Source organism: Stegodyphus dumicola, chromosome 6 (assembly GCF_044657685.1).
Source record: "Stegodyphus dumicola isolate Sdum_Otavi_A_Nest chromosome 6, ASM4465768v1".
In the NCBI taxonomy this organism is placed as follows: Eukaryota; Metazoa; Arthropoda; class Arachnida; order Araneae; family Eresidae; genus Stegodyphus; species Stegodyphus dumicola.
The window spans coordinates 36,752,100-36,779,636 of record NC_140773.1 but is presented as its reverse complement, the minus strand read 5'-3'; the positions used below and the strand labels follow the sequence as shown (position 1 = coordinate 36,779,636).

The window sequence follows — 27,537 nt, the reverse complement described above, 5'->3', positions numbered from 1 at the left end:
CATGATTAGGTGGATAAATTGCATAAACATAATAAATATTCAAAATTAAAAGGGAATACTACTCATAAAATTTTATATTTTCTAGTGATCGTTACAAAGTATTTGTTGACCTGTGCAATTTGTCAACTTTCCTCATTCCTGCTTGTTACATTCCACCATTAACAGTACAAATGAAACATCGTTTATCTATTAGAGAGGAGCCAGAATCTGATGAAGCAGATCCAGCTTGCTAATAAAGAAATGGATTTAATGTATCTTTTTTTGTTACTTTTTTGATAAAGTGGCAAAATAATGTGAAAACTTATATTTAAAAAAAAAAAAACTGCAATGAAAAATGCTTATCTTTAAAATGCTCATTAATTCATGTAATGGCCAAATGTATGAACTGAAACCAATATTATGTGAAAAGTATATATTGATGCAAGTGCTTATGCATGAAATAAAATGAAACAGAAATAATACAGAATATTTATTTAAGTAACTATAAATCACAGAAAGTTAAAAAAATTACAGGAATTTTCTCAAAAATAAAATATGCTCGAAATCGTATAAAAACATTGTGAACTATTAAGTTCATAATATAGAAAATTATGAATTTCAAACAGTAAATGACTATCAATATAAAATAAAAAAGTTTTTTTTTAAATTTGTTCCAAAATTATGCACACAAATTATGTGCACATTTTTTATGTTTTCCAAAATATATGTGCATTATCAGACTGAAAAACACAGTCTGAATACCTAGAAAATTTTCATAAACTCTCACACACAAAATTAAAAATATAATGTTTGCTTATTATTCAAACTTAAAAGGCAATGTATGTAATTTCATTTTACATACATACACTAATACAAATACAAAAATTTTGTTCATGGTTTTTAAAGTGATGATGCAGCATCATTTATTTAAAAAAGTATAATTATTTTCAAAAACACACTATAAAAAGTTTGAAATCATCTCAACCTTTATAATTAAAAAACAAAAATATATAACATTAGAAAAATATATTATCTAAATATATAAAACTAAGTAGATGCTACAGTTTTTAACTGTAATTTGAAACATACCATTTATAGCCAAAGCAAGAAAAATTCTAAGAATCTAGTGTACTAAATCTTACTAATCTAGTCTTCTACAAAATTCTTATTAATTTTCCCTAAATTTCTCAAAATATAAACACAGACTAGTTGGGAGAATTCTTTGTAGTACATGTCAAAAATTACTTAAAAGAAAAACTAAGAAAATTTAGTTTTTATTAATAAAATTGCAAAAATCAAGATAAAATTATAACTATACAAAAACAAAACAAAAAATTAATAAAATTCGCTTTGTTACTAACAGTTTATGATAAAAACAAAATCAAAGCACATCTAGTGAAGATACTTCTTCTGCAATACCTATGAAATAAATAAAAAAGGGATTTATCTTGAGTTACAACATAATTACTATCATGATACAATTATATCAAACGAATGACCAAAAACACAAAAATGACCTAATAATATTTAATGCAGCTTTCAGATAACAACATACTTTGCTTTTGTCACAAATGGTAAATGATGATCACTTTTTTGTACTTAAAATTAATATATTGATTTAAATAAATTGTCTTCCTTTAAAAAAGTCTGGTGCAAGTCTATGAAATTGTGATCATATTTATGAATAACAATCCTTCATTTACTTCAAATCATGGAGGATGGAGTAAGAATTGCTGTGTGCAACCCTTGCTCTGCAACTTCTTGAAATCTCCCAGTGATAAGCTTTCCTGGGCTGGTCATTTGTACTGTCCTTGCCAGAGTGTCATTTCAAAAATCTTTAAAAAAATGCCAGTTTTTTCGAAAAGTTTCACATTCAAATTATTATTAATAAATTAATGTTCTAAAGATTATCTTTAAATTGTTATTGAGTTCTAATGCAATAACCTTCTTTAAAATATTATTATGTTCTAATGTATCCTACCCCATTTGTACACTGCTCATTAATTTTTTTTTCTATAGAAAATTATTTCTAAATAAAATAACAAAGTTTTAAAATTATTTTCTGCACTTAATACAAAACATCAGAAATTATTTCATGAATTTTGAAAAGTACTAACTCCTTTTTATCAGGATTCACTCTATTCTTACTAATATGAATATGAATTTCAAAAGAAATAAAAAAAAAAAAAAAAAAAAAAAAAAAAAAAAGGAATTTTATAAAGACAGTTTCAGTTGCACAATCTCTATTCCACCTTTGTATACCTGATAATATCTAACACATATTATCAAAAATGTAATAAGAATTATGAAGTACATTAAGCAAAAAATACAAAATAGATATTGATATGACTAAGCATGAACTTATTTCATGGCATCAAAATTAGCAACTTCAAAAGATGCACCACAAAACTTAAAAATATTTTTTTTTTTTTCAGAAATGTAAACTAAAAATATAATAATATATAATATTTCTAAAAATTCCATAATACTCACGACACATATTTTTGGCAACAGCTATATAAAGATATCCATCATTTCCAAAGTTAGTTCCCCAAGAATTTCTTACAATATAGTAAGGTACTTCCCCTAAAAGATTTCACAAAAAAGAAATATGTACGCTTTTTATTATGCAAAAGCTTAAAAATAAAATAACAACAAATATAATACACTAACAGGCAAGCCTGCCAAAAAAAATGAATAAATAAACATTTAAATATGAATAAAATCAGTTCATTCTTTCTCAGCAAGAAGAACCAATTGGTAAATAATTTTTGTTGCCAAACCAAGAAACAAAAACTTTGGACGTATGACATTATGATTTAAATTTAATGTAATAAAACAACTCTTTTTCAATATCAATAAACGGATTAACATGGTAATACCATACCACGTTAATTATTTCTCGAAATTCTAACCTGTTCTAAATTATTCTCTCGAAATTCTAACCTGAAACAAAAAAGTTGTAAACAGCAGTTGCTTATTTAAAATGCTGACATTAATGAAAAATTTTCCGATATACAGTGACATCACATGCAATTGTGTGCTTTTTTCAGTGATAGAATATGATTGTATATAATAATATGTTTAATATTTGGCAATGCTAATTTTATTTCATATTTTGTAATATATTTCATATTTTATTAACAAACTCTACAATTTGAAAGTGAGCAGTGGAAACACTTTTCAAAATAAAGCAGATTTATATCTCCAGGGTGCAGAAATATTACAGCTCGGAAAAATGGATGAAAAATCAGCATTTTCAGAGGTTTTTAATTAATAACTCAGCTGATTAAATTCTTATAAAGATGAGAATGGTCGAAATGGCTTGCCATGAATTTTTGGAATCTCGAATAAGGTATTTAATGTTTGGGAATAATACACTTAATGTTTGGCAATGGTATTTTTTTTTTTTTTTTTAATATTTTGTAAAACTTGCACAAATTTTTCAAAATAAGAAATTCAATGATTTGAAAGCGAGCAGTGGCAACACCTTTTTGAAATAAAGCAAATTTTATCTCCAGTGCAAAAGACTGTTGCCACTAGGAAAAATTACCATTTTTAGAGCTTTTATTTAATAGCTCAGCTGATTAAAGTTGTATGAAGATGAGAACGTTTCATGGAAATGGCTTCCCATGAATTTTTGGAATCCAGGGTATCTCTCTCGAAACTCAACTTCCCACCTTTCCAGAGGAGAGGATGCCACAAACAGACAGACAGACAAGCACAGATTTTAATAAGAATATATGTAAGGCGACATTTTCTCCTTTTAAAAAAAAACCAAGCTCAAATATGCAGTCTTATCATTAAAATCATACTTTTCTGTTGAAAAATATATTTAGTGTTCCTAAGTTAAATGGGATTCTTTTTTTTTCTGCCAGCGTTCATGTTTTCTGTCACTGTCAGAGTTAAAACTTTTTCCAACATGGCAGAAAGCAAGCACTACTGATAAAATACTGCAAATTCAGGTATATTCAAATTTCAAAAATTATCTAATTCAGTGGCTTCTAATCAATAGTTCATTATCTGACCACTAGTATCCAGATATCCAGTGGTATGGGCTTGGAAAGTCCTGGGCATATGTTAATATGATGATGGTCCCTCTTTTGCGTCGATGACAGCCTGCACATGTCTGGAGAGACTTTCCACCAGTTTTTGATAGGTGACCATTGGAATTGACTTCTAGGTATCTATCATAAGTGAAGTGAGTGCTGGCAATGAGGATGGTTGATTTTGCTGGCTACATAATCTGCATTGTAATTTGTTTCCAAAGGTGTTCTATGAGATTTAGATCAGACCTCTGAGAAGGCCAGTCCAGTTTATGAACATTTTCATCAAACCATGGCTGCACAAGTCTCAATGCATGAATGGAGCAATTATCCTCCTGGAAGAGAAATGGGCCTTCCCCGAAGTATTGCTATAAAGTTTGGAGAGTAGCATTGACCAGAATGTCCACATACATCTCATAATTCATATTTCTAACCATAGGAACTAAGGGACCCAGCCAAACCATGAATGCTGCCCCCCATTAAACTTTACATTCGGCAGAATGCAATCACTTGCCAGGCATCCATCAAACCCAGACGCATCCAATGGACTGCCAAATTATAAAACGAGATTCATCACTCCAAAGATCATTTTCCCACATTTCTGAAGTTCAATGACGGCCAATTCTGCTCCATTGCAATGAACACTTCGCATTCTGGGGAGTGATGGTCTGCATGTGAGTGACTGTATGACCATGGAATCCCCCGTTTTTTAACTCTCGATGAACAACCTGTCTTGATGAACTTACATGTGATAAACTTTTGAACTCTTGAGTGATTTCAACAAACAAGGACTTTTATGTCACTACATTTTTCAGAGTTTTATCGTTGCAGTCATTATTATTATTATTATTTGGCCTGCCACTTCATTTTTCTGCAGTTTCACTGCCTTGACATTTATACTTCCCAATTACATCATTCACAATGGATTTTGGCTTCTGCACAATGTCCAAAATTTCATGAACTGATTTCCCACAAAGGTGGTATCCCACTGTACTGCCACACCTTTGACTCATTGTCTCACAAACACATAAATATGACCTGAAAAACCACTAGCAACACTTTTATAGCTTTTGATTACACATCAAATTATGCAACCTGCTATTTCTTGCAAAATGTATTCATAATAAAGATGGCTAAATTTTAAAAAAACTGCAGCTTGTTTCAATAATTTATCTGTTTTAAGAATAGTTCTTTTCATTCCTAGTCCTTAATTTTAAAATTGAGAGCGGAACAGGTTCCCCAGAATTTTAATCAGAAAAAAACTGCATTGTTCTCTCTTTCTTTTTGAAAGAACTACTGAAGAAGTAACTAGTTATCTTCAGTAAAATATGCTTTATTGATATTTTATAGTAAAAAATTACATCATATTTTATTTCATTAACTGTTCATAATGATTCTGAATAAAAAATAATATGAAGATGATAAAAAATACAATTATTAAGCAGGACTGAAATACAATAGAACCTCAGATCATGCAAAAATTTTGTGAACAGCAAACATTTCGAGTGATGAATAGTGTTTTGATAACAAACATGCAAATCAATGACAAATGATTTTCAAAAGTCTTTCAAAGCAGGCTTTGATTTCTGACACAGAATTAACTCTAAGACTTCTAGGAACTTCCATTTTAATATCCCCCATTGCATAACTGTCATGAGAAAAGCTTAGCAGCAAGTGACTTACAAAACCATGAATTTGGGACTGGAAGTAATTATGATCAGATTGTGTTGCATAACAATTTCTTGTTATCTGTAATCCTGTGTCTCTAAGAAAATTTATGCTTTGGAAGATAATAGTGAAGATGTAATGGGGGTTCTTAGAGGTACTGGAGCAACTTCAGAAGCAGCAACAAAAGATGACTGTGCATAAAATGAATTTAATGATAAAGGATGGACATGAAGATGATGTTTTCTAATCCATGAAATTTGATAAAAATGGATTAAAGTGAGCAGTTTCTTAGAATCTTGATAAAATAGCAGCAAGAAAAAATATAAGCATTTTAATTCCAATGGAATATCTCACTTTAGAAACAGCGTAAAAAGGGATGGGATCATTTTTGATAAATTTTTAATAAGATAGAGGCCCAGTGAGTTTAAAGCAGAATGGTATCCTCAGAGACCAAAAAGCAAGGAAAGGTGGGGAAACAACCTGATATTCAATGGAAAAGGCTTTCTTTTCAAACAGTAACACTTCTTCTCTTTCACATTACCTTCCACTTACCACATAAAATCTTCATACAGCTAGGATAAAATTAAGTTTGCATCTATTTTCTCTCTTTATTACTGTGCTTATCTTTTCTTAAGTTAGATTTAGTAAAGTCTATCTATTCTGTATTTTAAGCATGTATACAAATGCTGTTATAAAAGTTTAAATTGGCAGACCAAAGAACAGATTAATACATTTCACATTAATTCCTACCAAGGAAATGCTTCGGTGTATGAGAAACCTTCAGGAATGAGTTGCATTTATGAAACAAGACTGCACTGTATTTTAGTATCATATTTTACAATTAATTAAAAACTTGCCTCGGGTAATCAGTAATTACAAATGTTTCTTGAACCTTCCTAAGGAAATTTTATCTTGGGGGGTTCATTTGATATTTAATCATGACTAAAAGGTGCATATATGAAAAGTTTAAGAACCACTGGTCTAATACCATATTCATAATTTATTCCTTTAAAGAATTTGAAGTTTGGGCTTCCTATATGCACAAATAACAAATATTTGTAAAACAACATACATATTACAACTAACAACGGATAATCAAACTGAGTTCATATTGTGATCAATTTCATACCTCTTTATGTGATATGATAACTTCTATACTGAAGTTTTTTATATTGAAAGGTAATTCTTAAATAAAGGTTTAACAGTACTTTAAAGAACTAAACTCTGAACTTCACTATGGTCCTTAAGGTTTATCAATAAGTTTTGGATTCAACCCATTATATCACATATGCGAAATTCAACATGAATACCATATCAATCTAAATGTAAGATTCATCCCTCAAAATGCTTTTTTGAAAACCACAGCCATATGCTAGGTTTAAGCTCTCTTTCTTTAAATGTAAAACATCTTGAATAATGTAAAATTGTTTTATGTTTGAAGCTTTGTTATAGTTAGGCTAATATAATATATATTTTAATACCATGGAACACAGTAACAGAAGAAAGTTATGAGTTAACTGAAAAAAAAAAAAAAAAAAAAAAAAAAAAAAAAAAAAAAAACAGAATAGTACTATGTACATCAGTAAAATAATTTCTTGCCAAACTCATAAAACAAATTATTCTTCAATAGAATAATCAATTAAAAAATCTTGTCTTTAGGCAATAAATGAACTAGAAAATATTTATCAATATTATTTAAATTATAGTAATAAAATGGAAAAAGCTTGAAACATTTACCAGTTAGGTCATAACCAACAATTTGGACAGCATGATTTCGTTCAGAATCACAATGAAACTGTATAATTCCTCCTAAGTAATCTTGCCATCCTGAAGCATCAACTGCAGCTATGAGAGGACCATGGTAAGCAAGATGAAGTAACATCAGATATTCTTCCCCAACAAAGCTGAAACACGAAACAAAACGAAAAATTAGCAGATGAAATAAACAATCATATAGCAAGAATTAAGATAACATTTCCTATGATGAGTAATAAGTACCTGAGAATTTTACTTCTACAAGAATAAAATTAAACTAGAATTTGTACTGAAGAACCCCATTTATATGAGGTAATGAGGAGTAGTGCTATATTGGATAACATAAGCCCCAAATAAAATGGATAATTGCAGCCATTTGAGGAAGAAAATTATGGGTAATAAATTTTTGCCAATTTTTCTAGCACAGAATCAGTTTATCTTAGTATATTTAGTATTATTAATATAAAAATAAAAGAAAATCTTAGTTGCTCACTTTAATCCATTTTTATCAAATTTCATGGATTAGAAAACATCATCTTCATGTCCATCCTTTATCATTAAATTCATTTTATGCACAGTCATCTTTTGTTGCTGCTTCTGAAGTTGCTCCAGTACCTCTAAGAACCCCCATTACATCTTCACTATTATCTTCCAAAGCATAAATTTTCTTAGAGACACAGGATTACAGATAACAAGAAATTGTTATGCAACACAATCTGATCATAATTACTTCCAGTCCCAAATTCATGGTTTTGTAAGTCACTTGCTGCTAAGCTTTTCTCATGACAGTTATGCAATGGGGGATATTAAAATGGAAGTTCCTAGAAGTCTTAGAGTTAATCCTGTGTCAGAGATCAAAGCCTGCTTTGAAAGACTTTTGAAAATCACTTGTCATTGATTTGCATGTTTGTTATCAAAACACTATTCATCACTCGAAATGTTTGCTGTTCACAAAATTCATGCTTATTTTTGTAACACATTTATTATGAAGCTATTTAACAGTTTTAATGCGAAATACACATATTATGATAGTTACATTTTAATGTGAATGGTTTTTTTTCATACTGAAGTTCAATAATTATTGTTAAGTATAGTTTATTTCTGCTACATAATATTAAAAAAAATATACTGTTTTGAAAGCACTTAAATCATCTATACAAGAAAACACATATGGACATTTTTGTGATCTCAGTACATTATTCATGGCAGAACTTTTATGAATTATAACAATACTAACATATTATACCTCTGCCTTAGAAAATGGAGAACTACATTTAGTCATCTTCTGCTTTATGTAAGTTAATTAATTTTAACTTTAAAAGAAACTGCATTGCAAAGGGAATAAATATCATATTATAGTAATATTAATATTGTAGTACTCATTTTTTGTTTATGAATCAGAGTAACCCTACCCCCTCAGAATCACATCTTTAGAAACTTGGTCTAAGAAATCTGTTACTCTTTTGACAGTATATAATTTATGGTTAGTAAATATGCTGCATTTAAAAGGTAAACTTTCAATAAGAATACCCAAATTATGTATCACTTCAGAGAATTTTAATTTTAGTTCATTAACTCATTTAAAAATATGTAAAGCTGCCAGTACTTTAGCAAAGCAAGCCCTTTTTAGAAAAAATTTAAATGAGCAATTTCATATTACATATCCTTTCACATATGCACTTAGTAACATCACATAATTAAAGATAAAGGAAATTAAAATCATTATTATTTCCAAGCATATGGATTTTAGTACTGCACTATAATTCACATAATTAAATTATATACAGTATTTATATTTTTTTATATAATATGCAAAATAAATTAATGCCAAAAATAAGGATAAAATTTTTTTAAGATATTTTCAAATTTATCTTTTATACAAAAGTAGTAAAATTTGCTTGACATATTGCGATTTTAAGGTCGGCTTTTTTCTTTCATTTTTTCAGTACCACTTCAGATATGAACAAGTCCAAAACACCAGCTCAGATTTAGATTTAGTTGCCTTGAAACCTTTTACAACGGATTGTTAAATTTACTATGGGATACATGTGAAAGAATGTTAATTTTATTTTTCTGGAAGAGGCCTTTTATGATTTTAGACTTATGGCATTCAGCAACACGTTCTTCATTTGGAGACTAACTTTGAATTTTAGGCACTGTGTGCTCTTTAACTCTTTGAAATCCAGACCCTTCGCTAAGCTGTATCCTCAAAATACCCGAACCGCCCGAAATACTTTTCCAGTTTCACAGCAATTTCCTCTCCTCCCCGTCCATTAACGCAGAAAATAGATGTGAAGATTTCCAATGACATCCTTTGTACTTTCTAACAAAGATTCCATTAGCCTTTGACCCCGTTCTTTATAAAACTATTCTGAAGATCAGATCAACAAGCCTTTCCGGCTTTGTTATGATCACGACTGAGATTTTGTTTATTTCCGTTATTTTTATAGGAAGGAATAAATTGTTTAAAAATAAATATAATCTTTAAATTTTTAAACTGTTCTTTTATTGCTGTTTAAAGCTTAAAAGCACACTGTACCACAAAAGAATCAACAACGAAATGTCACGATTAACCAAAAGATAAAAAAAAACTCTTAGGACAAGCTGTCTGCAGTAAACTGATACAATGCATTTGGGGAAAGTGCACCTGCTACTACATACCTTAGGGGGAGGGAAGAAAAGAAGATTACAATCTTGGCCGTTTTCAGGCGGTTCTGGTCGTTTCAATGTAGGGCCGTGTTGGGCGGATTGGATGTGAAGGAGTTAAAGGTTCACAATACACAGCAACATAGTTTATGTGATTAGATATTATGGAACAGAGCAACAACTCATCAATAATACAATTCAGAACAATGCAGTTATGGTCTTAGATATTATGGAATATATCATGACAGTTTCTAAGATCTGTGTATTGAGAATCTATGTAAAACTACCCATCAAAACTACCTCTTACAATACTATGAATTGTGATTTATCATTTGAAATACTAACTCATAACAGAAACAAATTTATTGAATTATTCATTCTCTGACTCAATGAAACTAATTAAATATGTTAATGAATAAATTAAGAGGCCATGATTTATAGGTTCTGTATTTTTCAAAATTAGTATAGTTTTATAGAATAGTTTTTTTTTTTTTTTTTTTTTTAAATAATTTTTGCTTATGTATAGCTTTATTCTTACAAAAGAGCCTTTCCATAACTTACTTTTCTTGGAGAAAAATCTTTTGTTTTATTCACAGTTAAAACAAATGTACTTTAATATTGTTCATTCACAATTAAATACTAATGAAGGCAAACAGTGGAAAATACTAAGATGCTAATACTGAAAGATATTGAAATGAATCAATAAACTTTAAATAAAAGAACCAACAGAATACTGATACAGAAAATACCAAAGAATAGTTAATTTTCATATGATTTAAATATTGCTACAAAACGCAACAAAATTATTTTACATGATTTCAAATATTTTACAATAAAAAGCTAAGAATAATACTTAAAAAAAAATTTTTGCTTAAGTTATATACATTTTTGCAAACCTCTACAAAATACAGATTCCTGAGAATCTGGGGTCATATTATAGCCTGAGCACCTAAAATAAGGTCATAATCTTTAAATGTTTGGGAACCACTGCTACAGAAATTGAATGAGGTCTTCATCAATTTCTACAGAAAATTTATTTTACAAGCGGAAAGCACATTTTACTGTGACATAATTACAGCTTCACATGTGATCACATCAAGTGGACCTGTCAAGATTTTTACGAAACAAGTTTCACTCATAATGGAAGTTGATAAATTTACTTGCTATTTTAGGTTTTATACATTAATATTATGAAGGCTGATATATTTAAAATCATTTACTTAAAGAAAAAAAAAAAAAAAAATGCTTGTCCTAAATAACAGCATGATATTAAAAAGGTACTAAGGTACTGTAATAGCATTTGTTAGGTAACATATCTGTAACACTAAATATTTTCATCACAGACTTATGAAAAAATGTGTTTTATTGGAGCAATATAATTTCATTTGTTCATCATAAGTAATTAAATATGAGAAATGTGTAATCTAATTTAAAATAATTACATATTATATATATATATATATATATACTGCATTTATAAGATTATTTGAAATTTATTAATTATAAATTTCAATCTTTGGTCTTTGCAAAAAATTAGTTCTGAATTTCTTACTATATATATACATATAAAAGAGAAGGGAGATTAAGAAAAGAAAAGGTGGGAAGCTATTAATAGTTAGAATTAAAAAGCATTTGATGTTTCAAGATTCAATGTTTACATATTTACATTTAAATTTTACTTACTTTCTGTAGTAAGTTCCTTTACTATTATGCTTTCAGTCTACTAGACAAGTGTCATTTCATAATTTTTATGTGATATAACTTCCATCTTTTTATTTTATAAAAATACCAGAAAAAATTTAAACAATTAAAATCTATAATTCATGTAAATTTCGCACAAGTACTTTGAATTAGACACAGAGGATACTTATTTTTTCATAATTTTATCTGTTACTTAAACTTTGATTATAGTACATGGAAAAGAAATTAAAAGTCTTAAAAAATCCTCAAGAAACATTCTTTTTGCTAATTATATTTGCATTAATCACAAATAATTTAATAAAAAGTAGAAACCAAGAAAAATATATTTACATTCAATGATTGCAAGTAAATTAACATATTACGTGTTTACCTATCGCAAGTAAAATTTCTTGCAACTCGTACAGTTTTATCAGATCTGAAAATAAAAAAAACAGCCATTGATTAAAATACTAGAAACAATTTTGAAAACAAAGTTTACTAAATTTAGTTTTTCAATATTTAATCCTAGTAAGTACAGATCTGCATTAGTTTTAAAATAAAATAAGAACCATAGTCTTCATAGAATTAGAGTACCAATATGGTTATTTAGCAAAAGGTCTCTGCAGACAATCAGTGCAGAGAAGAAAAATGACAATCATTTTTAAAAGCACCTAACATACTGTTTTAATTATCACATCACATGAATTTTAAGAGTTAATTTGAAATATAGGCATCAGTCCCCCCCCCTCTTGCTTCAAATTTGAATTCAGGTGTTCATTAAGTCAGATTTTATTCCTACATGATTTTATTATTATTCATATTATCTACACTACTAAAATGTTACAGATTCTTTTTATTTTTACAATGTGATTTCTAACAGATGCTATATTTTTGTACTTTCGAACAGCTTAATGCTCATCTTATCTTAGCTTACAAGCTTTGGGTCTTTCCACAAATAATTTTTTCACTACATTTGTTCAAACAAATTTTCACTTTATCAGTTAAATTTTTAAACTCAATAAATATCAATAAATTGAAATACACACATTCTAAGAAAAACATATAAAAATTACAGCAAAAACAATTTTGTTATTATGCAAGTCATTTAAGAGAACATTAGGTTATTATGTTTCCTTTATAAGTTAAAAAGAAAAACACTGCAGTTAATGCTATAAAAATGCACAAGAAATTTACCGGGACAATATTTTGAATATGCAAAAGGGTCAGCAATGTTTCCAATGATTTCAAAAAAGAGAAATTTACTAGATGCCCTGTCACTGTTGATATCAGTATGAAGTTACCCAATTTGTTAAAAATTCTTTGTGAGAAATGCTACAGCAACTCTGAAAATTTAGCAAAGATATGATTAACTACTAAATATCCTGCAAATGCCGATCGAGAGTCGAATGATTTTAAGTTACTGTTTACAAAAAATTGAACAATGCCTAAGCTCAGCAGCTAAATGCTTCATGATGCTTCAGTCAAAGGCAAGAACATCTATATTTCTCTTTCTTTCTAAAATACTCAATATCATTTGAGTATTTTGTGCATTTGTACAAAGTTACTGTTAGAAAATGATCTGAATTGTGGTGATACAACTCATAGATTTTCCATTACAGTAATGTACCTGATCACAGTGCTCTTGTTCATGAATTTTTAGCAAAAATTCCAAACAGCTGCTTCTGTATTTGCCTGTCTCAAAAATCACACAATACCTGATATTGCACTATGTGACATTTTTCTTATTTCCATGGTTTAAATTGCTTCTTTGAGTGTATTGATGCAGTAAAAGAAAATTCATTGCAAGTCATAAAAAATGTTCACAAAAAGAACTGTAAGATATATTTTGATAGTTGGAATATATGTTTGCATTAATGAATTGCAGTAAAAGATTATTTTAAAGGGTATGTAATAAGTATTGAACAAGAGATTAAAATCTAACATTTTATGAAATCATTCTTAGCCTGTAGATCTTATGGATATTTAGATAGTCAACATGCAAAAGAAACTTACATAGATGAAGACAGGTCTGGTTATTCAATTTCTGTTTGTAACAAGGAGCTCATTGCCAGAGTGATAGAAGAGATAAAAAGATTACTTCAAGATGATATCAGTAATTAGCAAAATATTAGTAAAAGATAGCAGTAAGAGATAAGGCTGGGAAGTTTACTTCCTAATTTGCTCTGCATATCTCAAGAGCAAAAGACGTCATTAAGACTGCTTGTAAAAATAATTTGTTTAAAAACAGAATATCAATTGTAACAAAGGGTAAAAAATGCTATTTCTGTTATGACCTACTAATTAAATATTATAGTGTTAAAGCCACCAGAATCAGTGAAGGGCAATAATGTCTAGTTTTCAAAAGAATGCTAATGACATTTATCATGAATTCATCCGTGAAAGACATATTCATCTGAGTATTCTGATATGCTTTCTAACGCATCACTATGTTCAAGCCAAATACTTGGAAAAAGATAGCTGGCTTCTTTTGCGTGGCAATACATCTGGTTACTAGGTAGTAAATAGTGAGCTAACTTATGTTGGAAAACAAGTGTTTGTGCTACACTTTCTACCTTATTCTCTTCATCTACCTACAATTACTTAGGAAAGTTACCACTGAAATCTCATTTCTTTGAGACTGAGCGGTCATGATTTAGCTCCACGAATTCAGAGGTGTGGTTAAAGGGTGCTGACTATACATGGTCGGTACTTTATTCCAAGGATTAAGCCAAGTTCACACACAGCATTTATTACGATGATAAACACAATACACAACACTATACATATACATATTCAAGAGTAGGGCTACAGGATTTTAGCCCTTTCGACACTTCAAGATACACATTGAGTTGCAAGAAGTAACTAGTACTTTGTTGGCATGACGATAGGGCCATCTACTCATCTACTAAAAGCAGAACAGAGACATAAAAAAAATAAAGAAATAGAGTAATTTCAATTATTAAGGGACTGTCTCATTAATTGAGGTGATTCCAAATGGATATATTTTAATTAAAATGCAAGTAATATTCAATTATTTTCTTCCTATTTTATAAATACTACAATGTTAGTTTCATTACGTAACTATAGGACTGCAGATTTCTGTAGACTTTACAAATTGACCCATAACAAATGCAAAAAAATTTCACACTACATATACCATTGGCTTCAAAATATTTGGTAGTTATATCTTACAAACATTTTCTTTTTATTATGAAGCAAAACTGCTATTAAATGTAATAAGATGTTAGATCCTCTGGTATGCATTTTTGAATTCGATGTAATGTGCATGCTCATAGTATAACACTATAAACATTGGATATTCGCTTGGGACGAAAATGCTCAACCTAAAAAACAGGCAAAATAGGGCTTCCTTAAGGGGAAAAAAAAAAAAAAAAACAAAAATGCCAGTATAAGATTTTATTTCTGAATCAATTGGACACATCTTTGCAACAGCAATATTCAGAAGTCATTTCTTTAAAGAGATTGACATAGTTGACCTTTTTTCCATTTTTGAATCGAAAACTTATAAAATTAGAACTAGTAGTGAAATCATTAAATTTGTAATGAAATCAATAAAACCAACAGAGTTTACATACTAAGAACAGAGTTTACATACTAAGTTTGTGCTATATACCTCTTAATAATTATATTAAAAGGAAACAAATACTGAGTCATGGTACTGGGCAAAAATTGAAAGAATGCTCATCAAGTCATTACTGTATTATTATTATTATTATTTACTTTCAAAAGAGAAAATAAAAATCTATTAATTCTGCTTTTTTTAAGGGAAGGCTAATTATGTAATTAATTCAATTTTGTTTATGTAATTAATTATGTAATTAATTCAAGTTTGTACATTATAAATAGCTAATAAACAATGCAAAAATTATGATAAAATTTCTAAATATACAAATTAAAACCACTAAATAACTAAAAATAAATACCATATTATGAACAAATTATAAATTTTCTGTTGAGGTGCTATCAAAAGCAAACACCAGTTAAAAAGCAGTTTTAAAGCTAAATCATAACTGAAAAATAGTTCTTTCCCAATGAAGCAGTTTACTTACTTGACATCCTTTGCACAGATCCCAGTTATACCTTTAAAAGGGTAATCTTCTGCAAGAACAATTTCAGTCTCACTCTGCAAAATGCATTAAAAAACTTACAACTCTTAGAGTTGATATCTTATTGATTCATTTTGTATAACACTTAAGTTACATTAACAATTTCACAACAGTTTTAATTTGTAGTCAAACATTTCACAATAGATAATACTTTAACATAAAGATGCAAAATGATATTTAATATGTAAAGGAAACTTAGATAGATGAAGACAGGGCTGGTATTCAGTTTCCGTTTGCAACAAGAAACTCATTGCCAGAGTGGCAGAAGAGACAAAAGATCATTTCAAGGTGATATTGGTATTATACAGACATAATTAGCAGAATATTAGTAAAAGATAAGGCCCAAGGAGGTTGCTTCCTAATTTCTTCTGTGTATTTTTGAAGAGCAAAAGACACCATTAAAATTGCTTGTAAATACAGTCAAAAGTCGTTAATTCGGACCTCAAAGCTACAAACTTTCTGCGCATGCGTCGCAGAAAACCATTTCTTTCAATGTAAGTTGTTTAAGTTGCTTCGTTTTATGTGATAATACTTCCTCTTTAATTCTATAAAAAGTCATAATTTCTTGTTCAGTTACAAAGTTCCGCTGTTTAAGTCCTATAATTGCTGAGTCGAGAATACCAAGTAATTTGTCATTCGAAATTTTTTCATTTTCAATAACCTCTGTGTCACTTTCTTCACTGTCGGAAGCAAATTATAATGACGTGGAATTTGTTTAAATCATATCAAAACGGAGTACATCGAGATGAAATACTACATTTAGTGAGGAATTATAAGCCAAATAAAATAAAAAAATAAAAACATCTGCCCTGAAGATAAGGATAGTGCTGACATATCAACATCCAATTTATTGTGCGCCGCGGCGTACATGTATTTGAGTACATAAGGATCGACACATTTTTTTAATATTTATTCATCATTTCTTAATAGCATCTACCACCTGTAAAAAATCTAAATATTGGCCATGTTCTTACACATTAAATTTCTTGTTCATTAAAAAAAAAAAAAAAAAAAAAAAAAAAATTATTTTTGAATGGAACTGCACCTATGAGATATAGCAAAACAAACATTACAAATTTATAAAGTTGGCAATCACTGGCAACTTTTCATGGAATAATAAAAAAGTGCCTATTTTTTAATGAAATAACATAATAACTAACTACCGTATTTGACGGCATATAAGACGCACCCTTATTTAGACGGCCACACACAAGGAAAAAAAGTTTCAATAGTGTAGTTTCTTTTAGTTCTCACGTTTCGTAAAAGCCAAATAAACAATTATTGAATGCAATTACCTTCACGTATAAGACACAGGTAACCTTTTTGAGACCAAATTTAGGGAAAAAAGTGTGTCTTATGTGCCGTCAAATACGGTATATTACAATCCATATTTTTAGAATATACATTTTCAATAAGTTATATTTACCTCATACAGCCATCCAATAGTCAAACAAGTATCTCCACCTTCGCATCCTTTATTTGGTGCTGCTGCACAATCAACAACCTGCTGTACACTCCACCTTTCAAGACTGCCATATTTCAGAGCATACATACTCTCCACTGTTTCAACAGTGCTGAAAGCCCTGGAAAACAACACATTTTTATAAAATTTTCAGTTCTTCCCTAAAAAAAATGAGCAATATTTTTGTGAGTTTAGGAAAATGCACTATTAAAAAAATTCAGTTTTTAGAAGAAAGTAAATTTACACATAAGAAAATGAGCTGAATTTTCACATCAGTTCATACAAATTTGTTTTTAACACTGAAATGATTTTTTTTATACAATAGTCAGTTTAAAAGTTCTAAGATTTAATTTTAGGCATAAAATAAATTAAATATGTTCCTTAATTACAACAGGATGCTAAGACAGTTAAAAAATATTAAAGTATAATATTTTCCAAAAGGAAGATTGAAGTAAATTTGAATATTTAAAAAAAAATAAAAAGCTCTGTATTTTGTTTTGATTTATTACAATAAACTGCAGTAAGCATTAAACAGTACATTCATTTCAAAAGTAATCATTATACACAGCAAACACTCAGAGCCATGAGTAAGGTTTTCAGCCCCTGAGGACAACTGAAGATTTTGCAACATTTCCTGTGTGCCAAGAATGGAAAACATTTCAATCTAAAATTTTGTAACATCAGTTTGGTACCTTCTGGTTGCTGCACCTGGTGACAAATGTTCCCTTTTCCCACACATTAGCTATGTCATGGCAAACATTTGTTTTTAATGAATTCATAATAACATATTTATAATAAATGCTTCAAGTTCAGACTTTTGTAAACTTAATCAACATTAAAAAGAAATTAAAAAAAAAAAAAAAGTGGATGAAAGAAAAGTATTCATTTGAAATGATTGATAGTTTCACAGATCATGGCATATAACAAAAGACACTTGACAGGAGAAATACAAAGAAAATAATCAGTGACCAATGCATAAAAACAGTGATATAGGCTTCTAGTTGGAATTTTTTTTTTTTACTTTCTGAGATCATTTGCACCACCCTATCAAAAAGTTGTGAAAAAGTACGACGACACAAAACAGTATATTAGCAAAATAGTTATGTGGTAACCCATGATAGGTTTATTTTTGGTCAGTGCACAATGCTGAGTTTGTGCAATTCTCCGATTTGTTTTTTAAGGAAAAATAAATTATGGGTACATGGGGAGAATAACAATGCAAAAAGACTGCTCTTATTACCTTTGTTTCTTGCTTTTTCAGTTTTACTGCCTGAGCAATGAGTGCTGAACATGGAATTTTTAGTGCAGCTGTTGGCTGTTAGTTTTGTGTATTAGCTTGGCAAAAATTCATGAATGCTTTCCAAAGTCACCAAGAAGTTTGTGGTCTTTCAGTACAGGGAGGTGAGGATAATCAGAAAGTATCACCAATTTTCTTGTTAAAGGTCAGTCTATGTAGGGATATGAAGGACTTTGCTGAAAGTATATGATTAATAACATTGATTCATCCACAAATAAGTTCATCTATTGAAGCTTACTAATTTTGTCCATTAATGGAGCAGACATATTCTTATGATGGCTTAGGAGAAAGTCATGGATAGAATTAAATGTCTTCCAAGCATGTTCCCTATGTTTTGAATGGGATTCAAGGTAAATGATCTCAATGGCTATAGCATATGAAGCAGCAATTTTGATCCTAACATTGGCACAAAATGTGACTTCAATGTATTATTGCACATAAAAATTGCATCAGAATCCAAAGCCACAAGAAAAAGGATAAACATTTTGAGTAAGGATGGGATCCTTATACTACACAGCAACAGAATTATTATTAGAAAAGCTACGGATATCAGAACAACCACTGAAAACAATCTGTCAAAATCCTCAAACCTCTATTTCATGCACTTCATTGATATTACTGGAGAAATAGCAATTTCCAAATTGATATTTAAATCAAATTGGGACTTATCCATAAATAGCGGCGTCACAAAATACACTAATGCTTTTACATACTGCTTAATGTTTGGGTACCAGTATATTTTTTAAATGTTGGATCACAAATTACCTAGTAAACAATTCAAGTAATTAGTAATAGCAATATATATGTTACAGTTTAAATATGTGAATATTCTATGATTACAATCAAAACCTTAACCATATTATATTACTTCATATTTCAGCACATGTTGTTTTCTTTTTAATATTTACTTTCATTACAGTGATGAAAATATATTGCTTAATAAGTCTCTTTGTAATAGCTGATTTGAAATTCGGGATTTTCATTAATTTGTTAGGCATTGTTCTGTTATCAGGACTGGATTCAGAAATGTATGTATGAATGTGTTCATGCATGCATGCATGCACATATGTTCATACAAATTTATGTCTGTATATATATATATATACACATATATGCATACATTTCTGAATCCAGTACACCTGATAACAAAACAGTACCATTTGTTACCTTGTACTTCTTTTTTTAAAATTTACATACTGTAGGTTGATGCAAAGTAGAAAAAAAATATTACATCTTGAGACTTGAAGATTAAGGCAACACGTAAAGAATGGCAGAAAACTTACTTTGACTTACCAGCAAGCACCACATTGCTCTTGATCATTTACTGAACTTATAACATTTTTATGTCTCCTAAAATATTAAAAAAAAAAAAAAAAAAAAAAAATAACTTAGGCAAAAAACTTTTAAATTGAAAACATGACATTCAAATAATCAGGAAAATATGCACCTAAATTATAAATAAAATTCATATAGACAACAATTTAGAACATTTTAAACAGAAAAGGTTTCCTTTAGAAAACAAATGGAATATTTACCAGTCAACTTTTTTGGGCAATTTTTCCAGAATACTTTTGCTTTGAAACAAATTCTTTTTCCGAGGATACGATTTTTTAAGTGTAACATTGACTTTCGCAAGATGTACTGCAAAAGTAAAAAAGGAAAGAAGGATGTTGACTAAATTTATTATAAATTTAAAATCATAATTACATCTACAAAAAATATTATATCTCTAAAAATTTTCTCTGGAACTTTATAAGAAATTCACTTCTTTTTAATAAAAAAGGAGACCATTTCTTATCTCCATGTAATTTAATATTTGAATTCTAAGAAATTAATAAATGACACAAAGTTTTACCTGTAAATTATGCATTGTAAATACATGATTAACAAAAAGAAGAGTTTTAGAAAGATAAGAGAGAGGAAAAAATAAAAATCAAGAGTAAGTTAAGAGTGTTGTTGACAAGATAAGACAAGGATATCAAAAGTCAAGAAGTGGAGATATTATACGTGCAGTAAAGTGGAAGATAATTGTGGCTATAATTTTATATGCTTTATAAGTCATAGAATAATAACAATAATAATTATAATAACATTTATGGTAAAAAAGAAAAAGTAATTAAACTTTTAAAATTTTTCAGAAAAATGTAATTTAATGACATATAAAAAAGGCAGTTTTTATCGGACATGCAGCTAATTGGTAACTCAGTATTATACTAGAGGAACTAATATACTTTAAATTTTGCTCAAGTTTTATTTTCTAATAATATGGCTAATAAGTAGTTTTGGTGCCTTTAACATCAAACTAACACTTTAATCCCTTCCCCTGAAAAAAGGGGACTGAATATTTAAAAAGTAAACCTTGAGAAAATACACAAGAAATAATGTAAACTTTTCATAATATTTGGTATTAAGCAAAATAAAACATTAATTTCCAAAGATAAAACATACAACACTTGATTGGAGTATACAAATTACTTTAAAGTAAATAAAAAGAAAATTCATTTCAAGCATATGTATACATAATATTTATTTATTTTCCTACAAATTTAGCTATTATAGAATTACACAATTTTCTAAACTTTTATCAGCAAACTATGCTATATATACTGGTAAAAAAAATCTCTTACATATCATGAAAATAATGCAAGCTTATTGAATATCTCACAAATTAATTTTAATGTGACATCCTGTCCCACAATATTTGCATGAGTATATTGTTTAAAATATTTTATTATTTATTATATTGTTTAAAATATTACAGAACAGACGGTCACTTCAGACATCACTACTACATAAAATTTCTTTTCTACTTACTAATTTCATATAAAAAAAAAACAAGTTTTTGTAATCTGTATACAAAACATTACTTTGAATAAGATTTCATCAAATACCGAAGGTAAAATAATAAAAATAAAATAATAATTTGAAAATTACCTGCATAATATCATTTAAATACAAGAAATATCATAGGATTAAAATTCAGTGTTTGTTTAAAATATTCCAATTGAGCGCAGCTGATATTATGGTATGCTTCAAGTCTAGAAAACAGTGTTAAGATATTTATATGTTAAATTTTTCAAATCCAGAGATTTGACGTTTATTTCATCAAGTCAAGAACCGTGCAATGGATTTGAATAAGAAAATTTGTTAATGCAGAATTCTTTGACTAAGGTGTATGTATCATTAAATTAAAAAATAAATAAATAAACTCACCATAATTTTTAAATTCCTCTGGAGTTAAATCTGAGAACTGGTTTATCCCATACAAAGCAGCATGGGTAGAATTCCGATGTCTGTTTAGCCATTCAACTCTACGCAAAGTTTGCTGAAAAAAAAAAGTTAAGATAATAATATCATGCAATTAAAAAAATATATAACTCTTAGAACACAATAAAATATTCAAATTTAAACGTTTAACTAAACATTACCGTCTACAGAACTTGTTTAAATTAATTCGAGGGTCTCTGAAGGTGTGCAATTCAAAACTTACTTTTAATATTTTATTCAAGCGTAAATTGTCTCAGTTAACATACATATAAGTTTTTTAAATCAGTCATAACTGACTAAAAAATTACATTAATGATCAAATATATTATCTTTCAAAACATGAACGTGGCTGCCGAATTTCGATCAGATATAAATGTTCACTAACTTCGAAAATTGATTCCCTTCTCTTGAACTCCATTGTTCCAAATTTGTAGCTTTTGTTATATCGATGTACATAGTCATCAAATCTCTGAAATACATCTCTACGAAATTCGTCATGAGACAAGGCAAATAATATGATACACGAGCTGAATATTATGTGAAGAACAGCTAAAGCAGACATTTCTTTCTCCTATCAGCTCCTTAAGATCAAAAATTTGTGCAACAAGACATTTGAATCATGTGCTTTGTTTGAAAGTATACATGGTGGCGCCATCTATTGAAATAATATAAAACTACAGTGGAAGCTAAGGGATTGTCTCTTATACATATAATTTATGGCGTTCCATTCATGAGTTTAATGTACAGTGCAATTTTTGCGTCAGTGGTTGCTTTTTTACATGTGCATGACGCGCCAACTCATGTTTCGTTTCTATGATTTGGTAACCTCATTATTGTTCTACGAAAACAACAGTCCTGAGAGATTCATGTTCTGAAAAAATGTGTTTCATTGGAAGAAGGAGTCATTTAATTAACTACAAATTTACACGCAGCAAGACACTGTGGTGACACCGGATGTGTTTGTGATCTGAGTTTGAAAGGTCAGTTACGTTTCTTTAATGTGTGCTTGAAGTTTGGAAAAGTTATTTCATTTCAAATTGCTTGAGAGTTGCATGATGAATATTTTAATTAAAATAAAAAGAGCGTCAGTAAGGGTGAAATTCACGAAACTATATCAGAGCATAAAAACATTATTTGAAGGTTCCGGTATAACTATTGAAAATAATGAAGTAAAGTTTGCGTCTTCGGAAAGGGGCATTTTGTAATTTAATGGACCTTGAGAAAAGAATGTTATAGTTGTTGCTTAACGACGAATCGGAAATAAAATACACAGATGAGTATGAAGTCATAGAGAATTATACAAAAGGACTTAATAAAATTAAAATCCGTGTCAAGCTTCTGAATCTGAACTTTAATTTAGAACAACAAAATGACGCTCCTTTAGTGATAATTAAACCGAAATTGAAGCTTCCGAAAATTGAACTTGTAAAGTTTGGCTGAGAATTAAACAAGCTGCTCATTTTTAAGTCCATTAACAGAATTCATGACAATAAATCAGTGAGAAGAGGTCGATAAAATATATTATTTAATAGAGCGTGTATCTCCTGGTAGCAGAGTTAAGGAAATTATTGATAGTTGCCCTCCTACAACAATTGAAAGCTTAAAAACAAGATTCGATCGTGACGAACTGGTTGTGAAATTTTATGAGAGCGAAATTTTTAGGTGTAAAATTAGAGATAGCATAGTGTTGCGTGCGTACGGGTTCGTAATAGATTAAATGCACATGATTCCTCAGAGATATTCGTACAAGTGTTCACAATATCACTCAAACTACTAAAAACGTTAAACACAATGCAATGCATAGCGCATCTAGAGAGAAAGCTACTTAGATATCTCAGTTCGCCCGGAACTAAACGACTCCCAATTAATTAAGCAAGTGACTTTTGATATCTCTCAGTAACTAATATCGACTACATAGAGTCTTGCTTAGAAGATCAGACTTTGCACTAGGCCAATAGCGGTTGTGATCGAAGAAATGACACCCCTTGGTATCAACACCCTCAGGCGATACTAAAAAATAAGCATCAAATTATACAAAATGCAAACAGCCTTCTATTTTGAGGGTCTGAATGTTTCGAAATCTCAGTCTGGGAAGTGTCTTCCAAACTGGAGTGTCTGCTAAAGGAGATTCAGTTGCAGGTCTATGATAGTGCGAGCAGAATAAACGTAATGTAGTTTGATATCTAGCACGGAAAGTGATGGAGCTTGATATCGGCAGTGTGCAGTGTAAAGCAGTTATTATTTACTAATTAATTTTTTTTCTAAAACCCCACTTATTGTAAGAAAAAAAGCACATTTATATTTAGGTTGTTATAATTTGATTCCACTATAATTTATATTAAGCCACTGAAAGTAGGAAAACTTATTATTAGTCCAAAGGCGCGTTAGCCACGAAGTGTTATTCGTCTCGAAACGGCATTTTGCGTCGAATCAATATAAACGGCTGTATCACTTTTCAGATTGTTGCCACTAAATGTCATCGCTCTGTATTATATTTAAAGAAAATAAATAATGAAGAATCTGCATGAATGTATATATGTTTCTCGCACTGTGAAAAAAAAAAAAAAAAAAAAAAGATACCTAGAACCATCGAATTTTGAATAACGCAGTCCTCCACCCGAATATGGGCGCCTAGAAGCCCGAAGCTTGAATTTCAAATTTGTTTTATTAACTATGTGATATTTTTTAAACTTTAACGAATTTTTGATTAAGAAACTCCTCGATTTCAAAGCGAGCAAGGGCAACACACTGTACGGAATAAAATTTTTCTCCAGCGCGCGAGACAGTCTATCGGAAATTCTAAAAATATGCTGTTTTTAAGTATTTTTAGCCCAAGGGGTATTAGCCCAAATGCTTTCAAAACGTGTATGTATGGGTGAATGAAAAAAAAAAAAAAAATGCGTCCCTTCGGATGTAATATGAAATCTGAAAGCTTTCAGGTTTTTTATCATTAAATTTTATAGCATTTAAATATTGTTATTATTATTATTATTTTTGGTCGCTATCATTTAATTTGAGTGTTAAACTATTGTTGAAGAATTTATCCACCGTTTATTCGCATTTTAAGTTTTTGTGTCACACCCTATGATGTGCTGTATATAATTTTAATTTTCTTAGAAAGGAAAATTTTGAATTTGTCATCTTTGCTTAGTAATGCTAAGTTATATCCTTCTGTCTTTGGTTTAAAATGTTGAGTTTTAGGCTTTTATTTTTAACTTAATCTTTTTAGCTTTCTTTTTATCTTATGTTTTCATAGCGCTGAATTACAGAGTTCTATCTATGGTTTAAATGTTGAAATACAAGCTTCAGTATTACTTCTGTATAATCAAAATATGTCATATAATTCCATTGAGAGTTTTTATTTAGTTTTAAACTACGTACAGATTATTTCATTTTAGGAATGACAACTTCAGTGAAAGTTTCGATTTAAGGAACTTTTGCATTTTAATATTTTGACGGCAGCAGGAAGGAATAGCTCATGCGTCAGGGAATAAAATGAAGCGTTAGAAGAGTAGCTAACGCGCGACAACGTCTATGTCTTTACACTTTTAAATTATATTCTGCAGAGAGAAGATATGTTTCAAGATACGAATTTTTTTTTTTTTTGCTCTGAAACTCATTACGCCATCTTTTCAAAATTACTCCACACCTTTTACGTAACTTTTATTCCGGAGATTTTATTTACCAGTCGTTCAACTCTGAAAGAAAAGATCGACCGTCTCGAGATCAAAATGTTACAAGGGTTTTTCTTATCGCAAGATTTTTTTTTACTCCAGTTGAACATTTACATCATCACCTCTTCAACAGAGATCTAATGTCAACATTTCTTATCATTATCAATTCAGATTCACGGAGCAATTCTTTCCATTCGACCAGAATGATATTTACAACAATATTAACGTCATTTTTCTTTTTTTTTTTTCTTTTTTTTTTTCCGGTAAGTAGAACAAAATGAAGTTAGATATTGCAAACTTAAAATAATTTTAAAAGTTTTATTTTTATCAGCACTTTTCTATCGACTTCAAGACTAAGTTTACGTTTTGTAACGGGCAATAATTAATAATCTACAAAAAGCCGTTCACTGGTATTTACCCAAAAAGTGTTGCATGCGTACGGGTTCATAATAGACTGAATGCACACAGGTCCGATGATAAATTAGTATTATTTTATTAAAAAAAAACTTCAAAGTTCCAGAATTTTCCGCAGAAATACTCGTACAGGTGTTTACAGTACCACAGAGTACAATCAGTAGTTACGCTTCAAACTACTAAGAACGTTAAACACAACGCAATGAAAAGCGCATGTAAAGCGAAAGCTAATCGGGAAATATCTCCGATCTCACGCTTAACTAACAACTTGCAACAAAAACAACAACAACTGAGAGCAGATGTTGTCTCCGGCCTTATATAGTTTCAAATGGCCGTCAAGATATAGATATCAGACGCATGCCAATGATTGCATTAAATTCATTTAAATTTCCTTTTGGCGCTTTTGCTTTAAAATCTATTAATGTTAGCAGTTTCACGATTTTATATTTTTACTCTTATATCGTTAATGACGTTGACGTAGTTAAAACATTTATTTACTTTTTATATATTTAGCTAAAAGCCTATAGCAATTTTTTATGTTTATTGTATAACAGTGTATTGATGGTTGCAGAATATGAGCCAGGTTGTCGGTTATGCTCAGAAGATATAATTATTTAGTAGCAAAATTTCATTTGAAATGTTCAAATGATAGTCTTAGCATTTAATTTCATTTAAAGTTATGTTAATATTCTACTTGAAAGTAATGGCCGTCGAAATCTGGGAAGCGGAAGTTTATCTCTTTCAGACATACACGTGTTTTCTCATGACGATGATCTAGATAAACATGGCATTGAAAATTATGTCTAATGGCAAATTAATAATAAACATGGAATTTGAGTTTGATTTCATGTTTTTACGTTCATAAAGTATTTGCTTTAAAAAAATTGTCGAAAAAAAGAGGTACTAGTGTTTTCTAAACTAAATTGTATGTTTAAATCAGAAATCTGAAATTAATTAGAAGTCAGATTGTAAAGCTTTAGGAATTCAAAGCGTTATAGAATTCGCGTGAAATTTTATTTGAAACTGTAAATATTAATTTAACAGTCTGTGATAATTTTAATTTAGTTAACTCATTATCTTATGATTTGAACATTATTATCATTCCTGCCTTTCATTACTTCGATAAATAATATATGTGTATATAAAGAAAAGAGTTGTTGAAAATTAGACAGAGGGTTCTGGCAGCGACGCGGACCGTTGTACCAAAGAAATCTGCATTATTTCCTTCCCCCCCCCCCTAAAAAATGCTCTGAGAATCACATTACCGCTTTAGCTTTTCGTCAGCCCAGTTACCTGCGCATCTAGTTAGAACTGAACCAACGCTTATCTATATTATTAAGCTTACTGAATCAATGCTTATTCTCTTTTTATTTGCAAGCATAAGCCATGCATTGTTACATCAAAGTTTATATACGAAGGTTTGTCTAAGCCCTCTTCTGACTCTATTGTTACTTGCATGGACTAGGCGACAAATCGCCTGATAGAATCAGTAGAGTCTAAGTTAAGCTAATTAAGGAATGGA

At 29.5% G+C, this 27,537-nt stretch overlaps 2 protein-coding genes across 3 annotated transcripts in view; one reads left to right on the top strand and one right to left on the bottom strand.

The window, feature by feature from the left end:
- v (Tryptophan 2,3-dioxygenase vermilion) overlaps nt 1-466 on the top strand; it is a 68,808-nt gene extending 68,342 nt beyond the window's left edge. Inside the window, exon 14 of the mRNA XM_035369802.2 lies at nt 86-466. Coding sequence (XP_035225693.1) covers nt 86-233 — 148 coding nt within the window. The 3' untranslated portion in view covers nt 234-466. The remainder of the gene's footprint in view (nt 1-85) is intronic.
- On the bottom strand, nt 457-22,521 carry LOC118198182 (cathepsin O-like). 2 transcript variants are annotated; one of them, XM_035369800.2, is made up of 10 exons: nt 22,313-22,520; nt 21,874-21,985; nt 20,196-20,301; nt 19,954-20,010; nt 17,328-17,484; nt 15,845-15,918; nt 12,166-12,210; nt 7,431-7,597; nt 2,473-2,565; nt 457-1,398 (listed from the first exon to the last, which is right to left on the bottom strand). In XM_035369800.2, the coding sequence occupies exons 1-10, from the start codon at nt 22,487-22,489 to the stop codon at nt 1,361-1,363; spliced, it is 1,026 nt and encodes a 341-aa protein (XP_035225691.1). In that variant the 5' UTR covers nt 22,490-22,520; the 3' UTR covers nt 457-1,360. The 2 variants fall into 2 exon arrangements, with proteins under 2 accessions (XP_035225691.1, XP_035225692.1); XM_035369801.2 differs by lacking the exon at nt 19,954-20,010 and having other exon boundaries at nt 22,313-22,521.
- Between the last annotated feature and the right edge of the window lie 5,016 nt (nt 22,522-27,537).

Coding starts and splice junctions, on each gene's coding strand:
- LOC118198182 (XM_035369800.2), bottom strand. CDS start 22,489: ATGTCTGCTTTAGCTGTTCTTCACATAATATTCAGCTCGTGTATCATA. Junction 20,011..20,195: donor TTGCCCAAAAAAGTTGACTG/GTAAATATTCCA, acceptor TTAATATTTTAG/GAGACATAAAAATGTTATAA. Junction 17,485..19,953: donor GAGCAATGTGGTGCTTGCTG/GTAAGTCAAAGT, acceptor GTTGTTTTCCAG/GGCTTTCAGCACTGTTGAAA.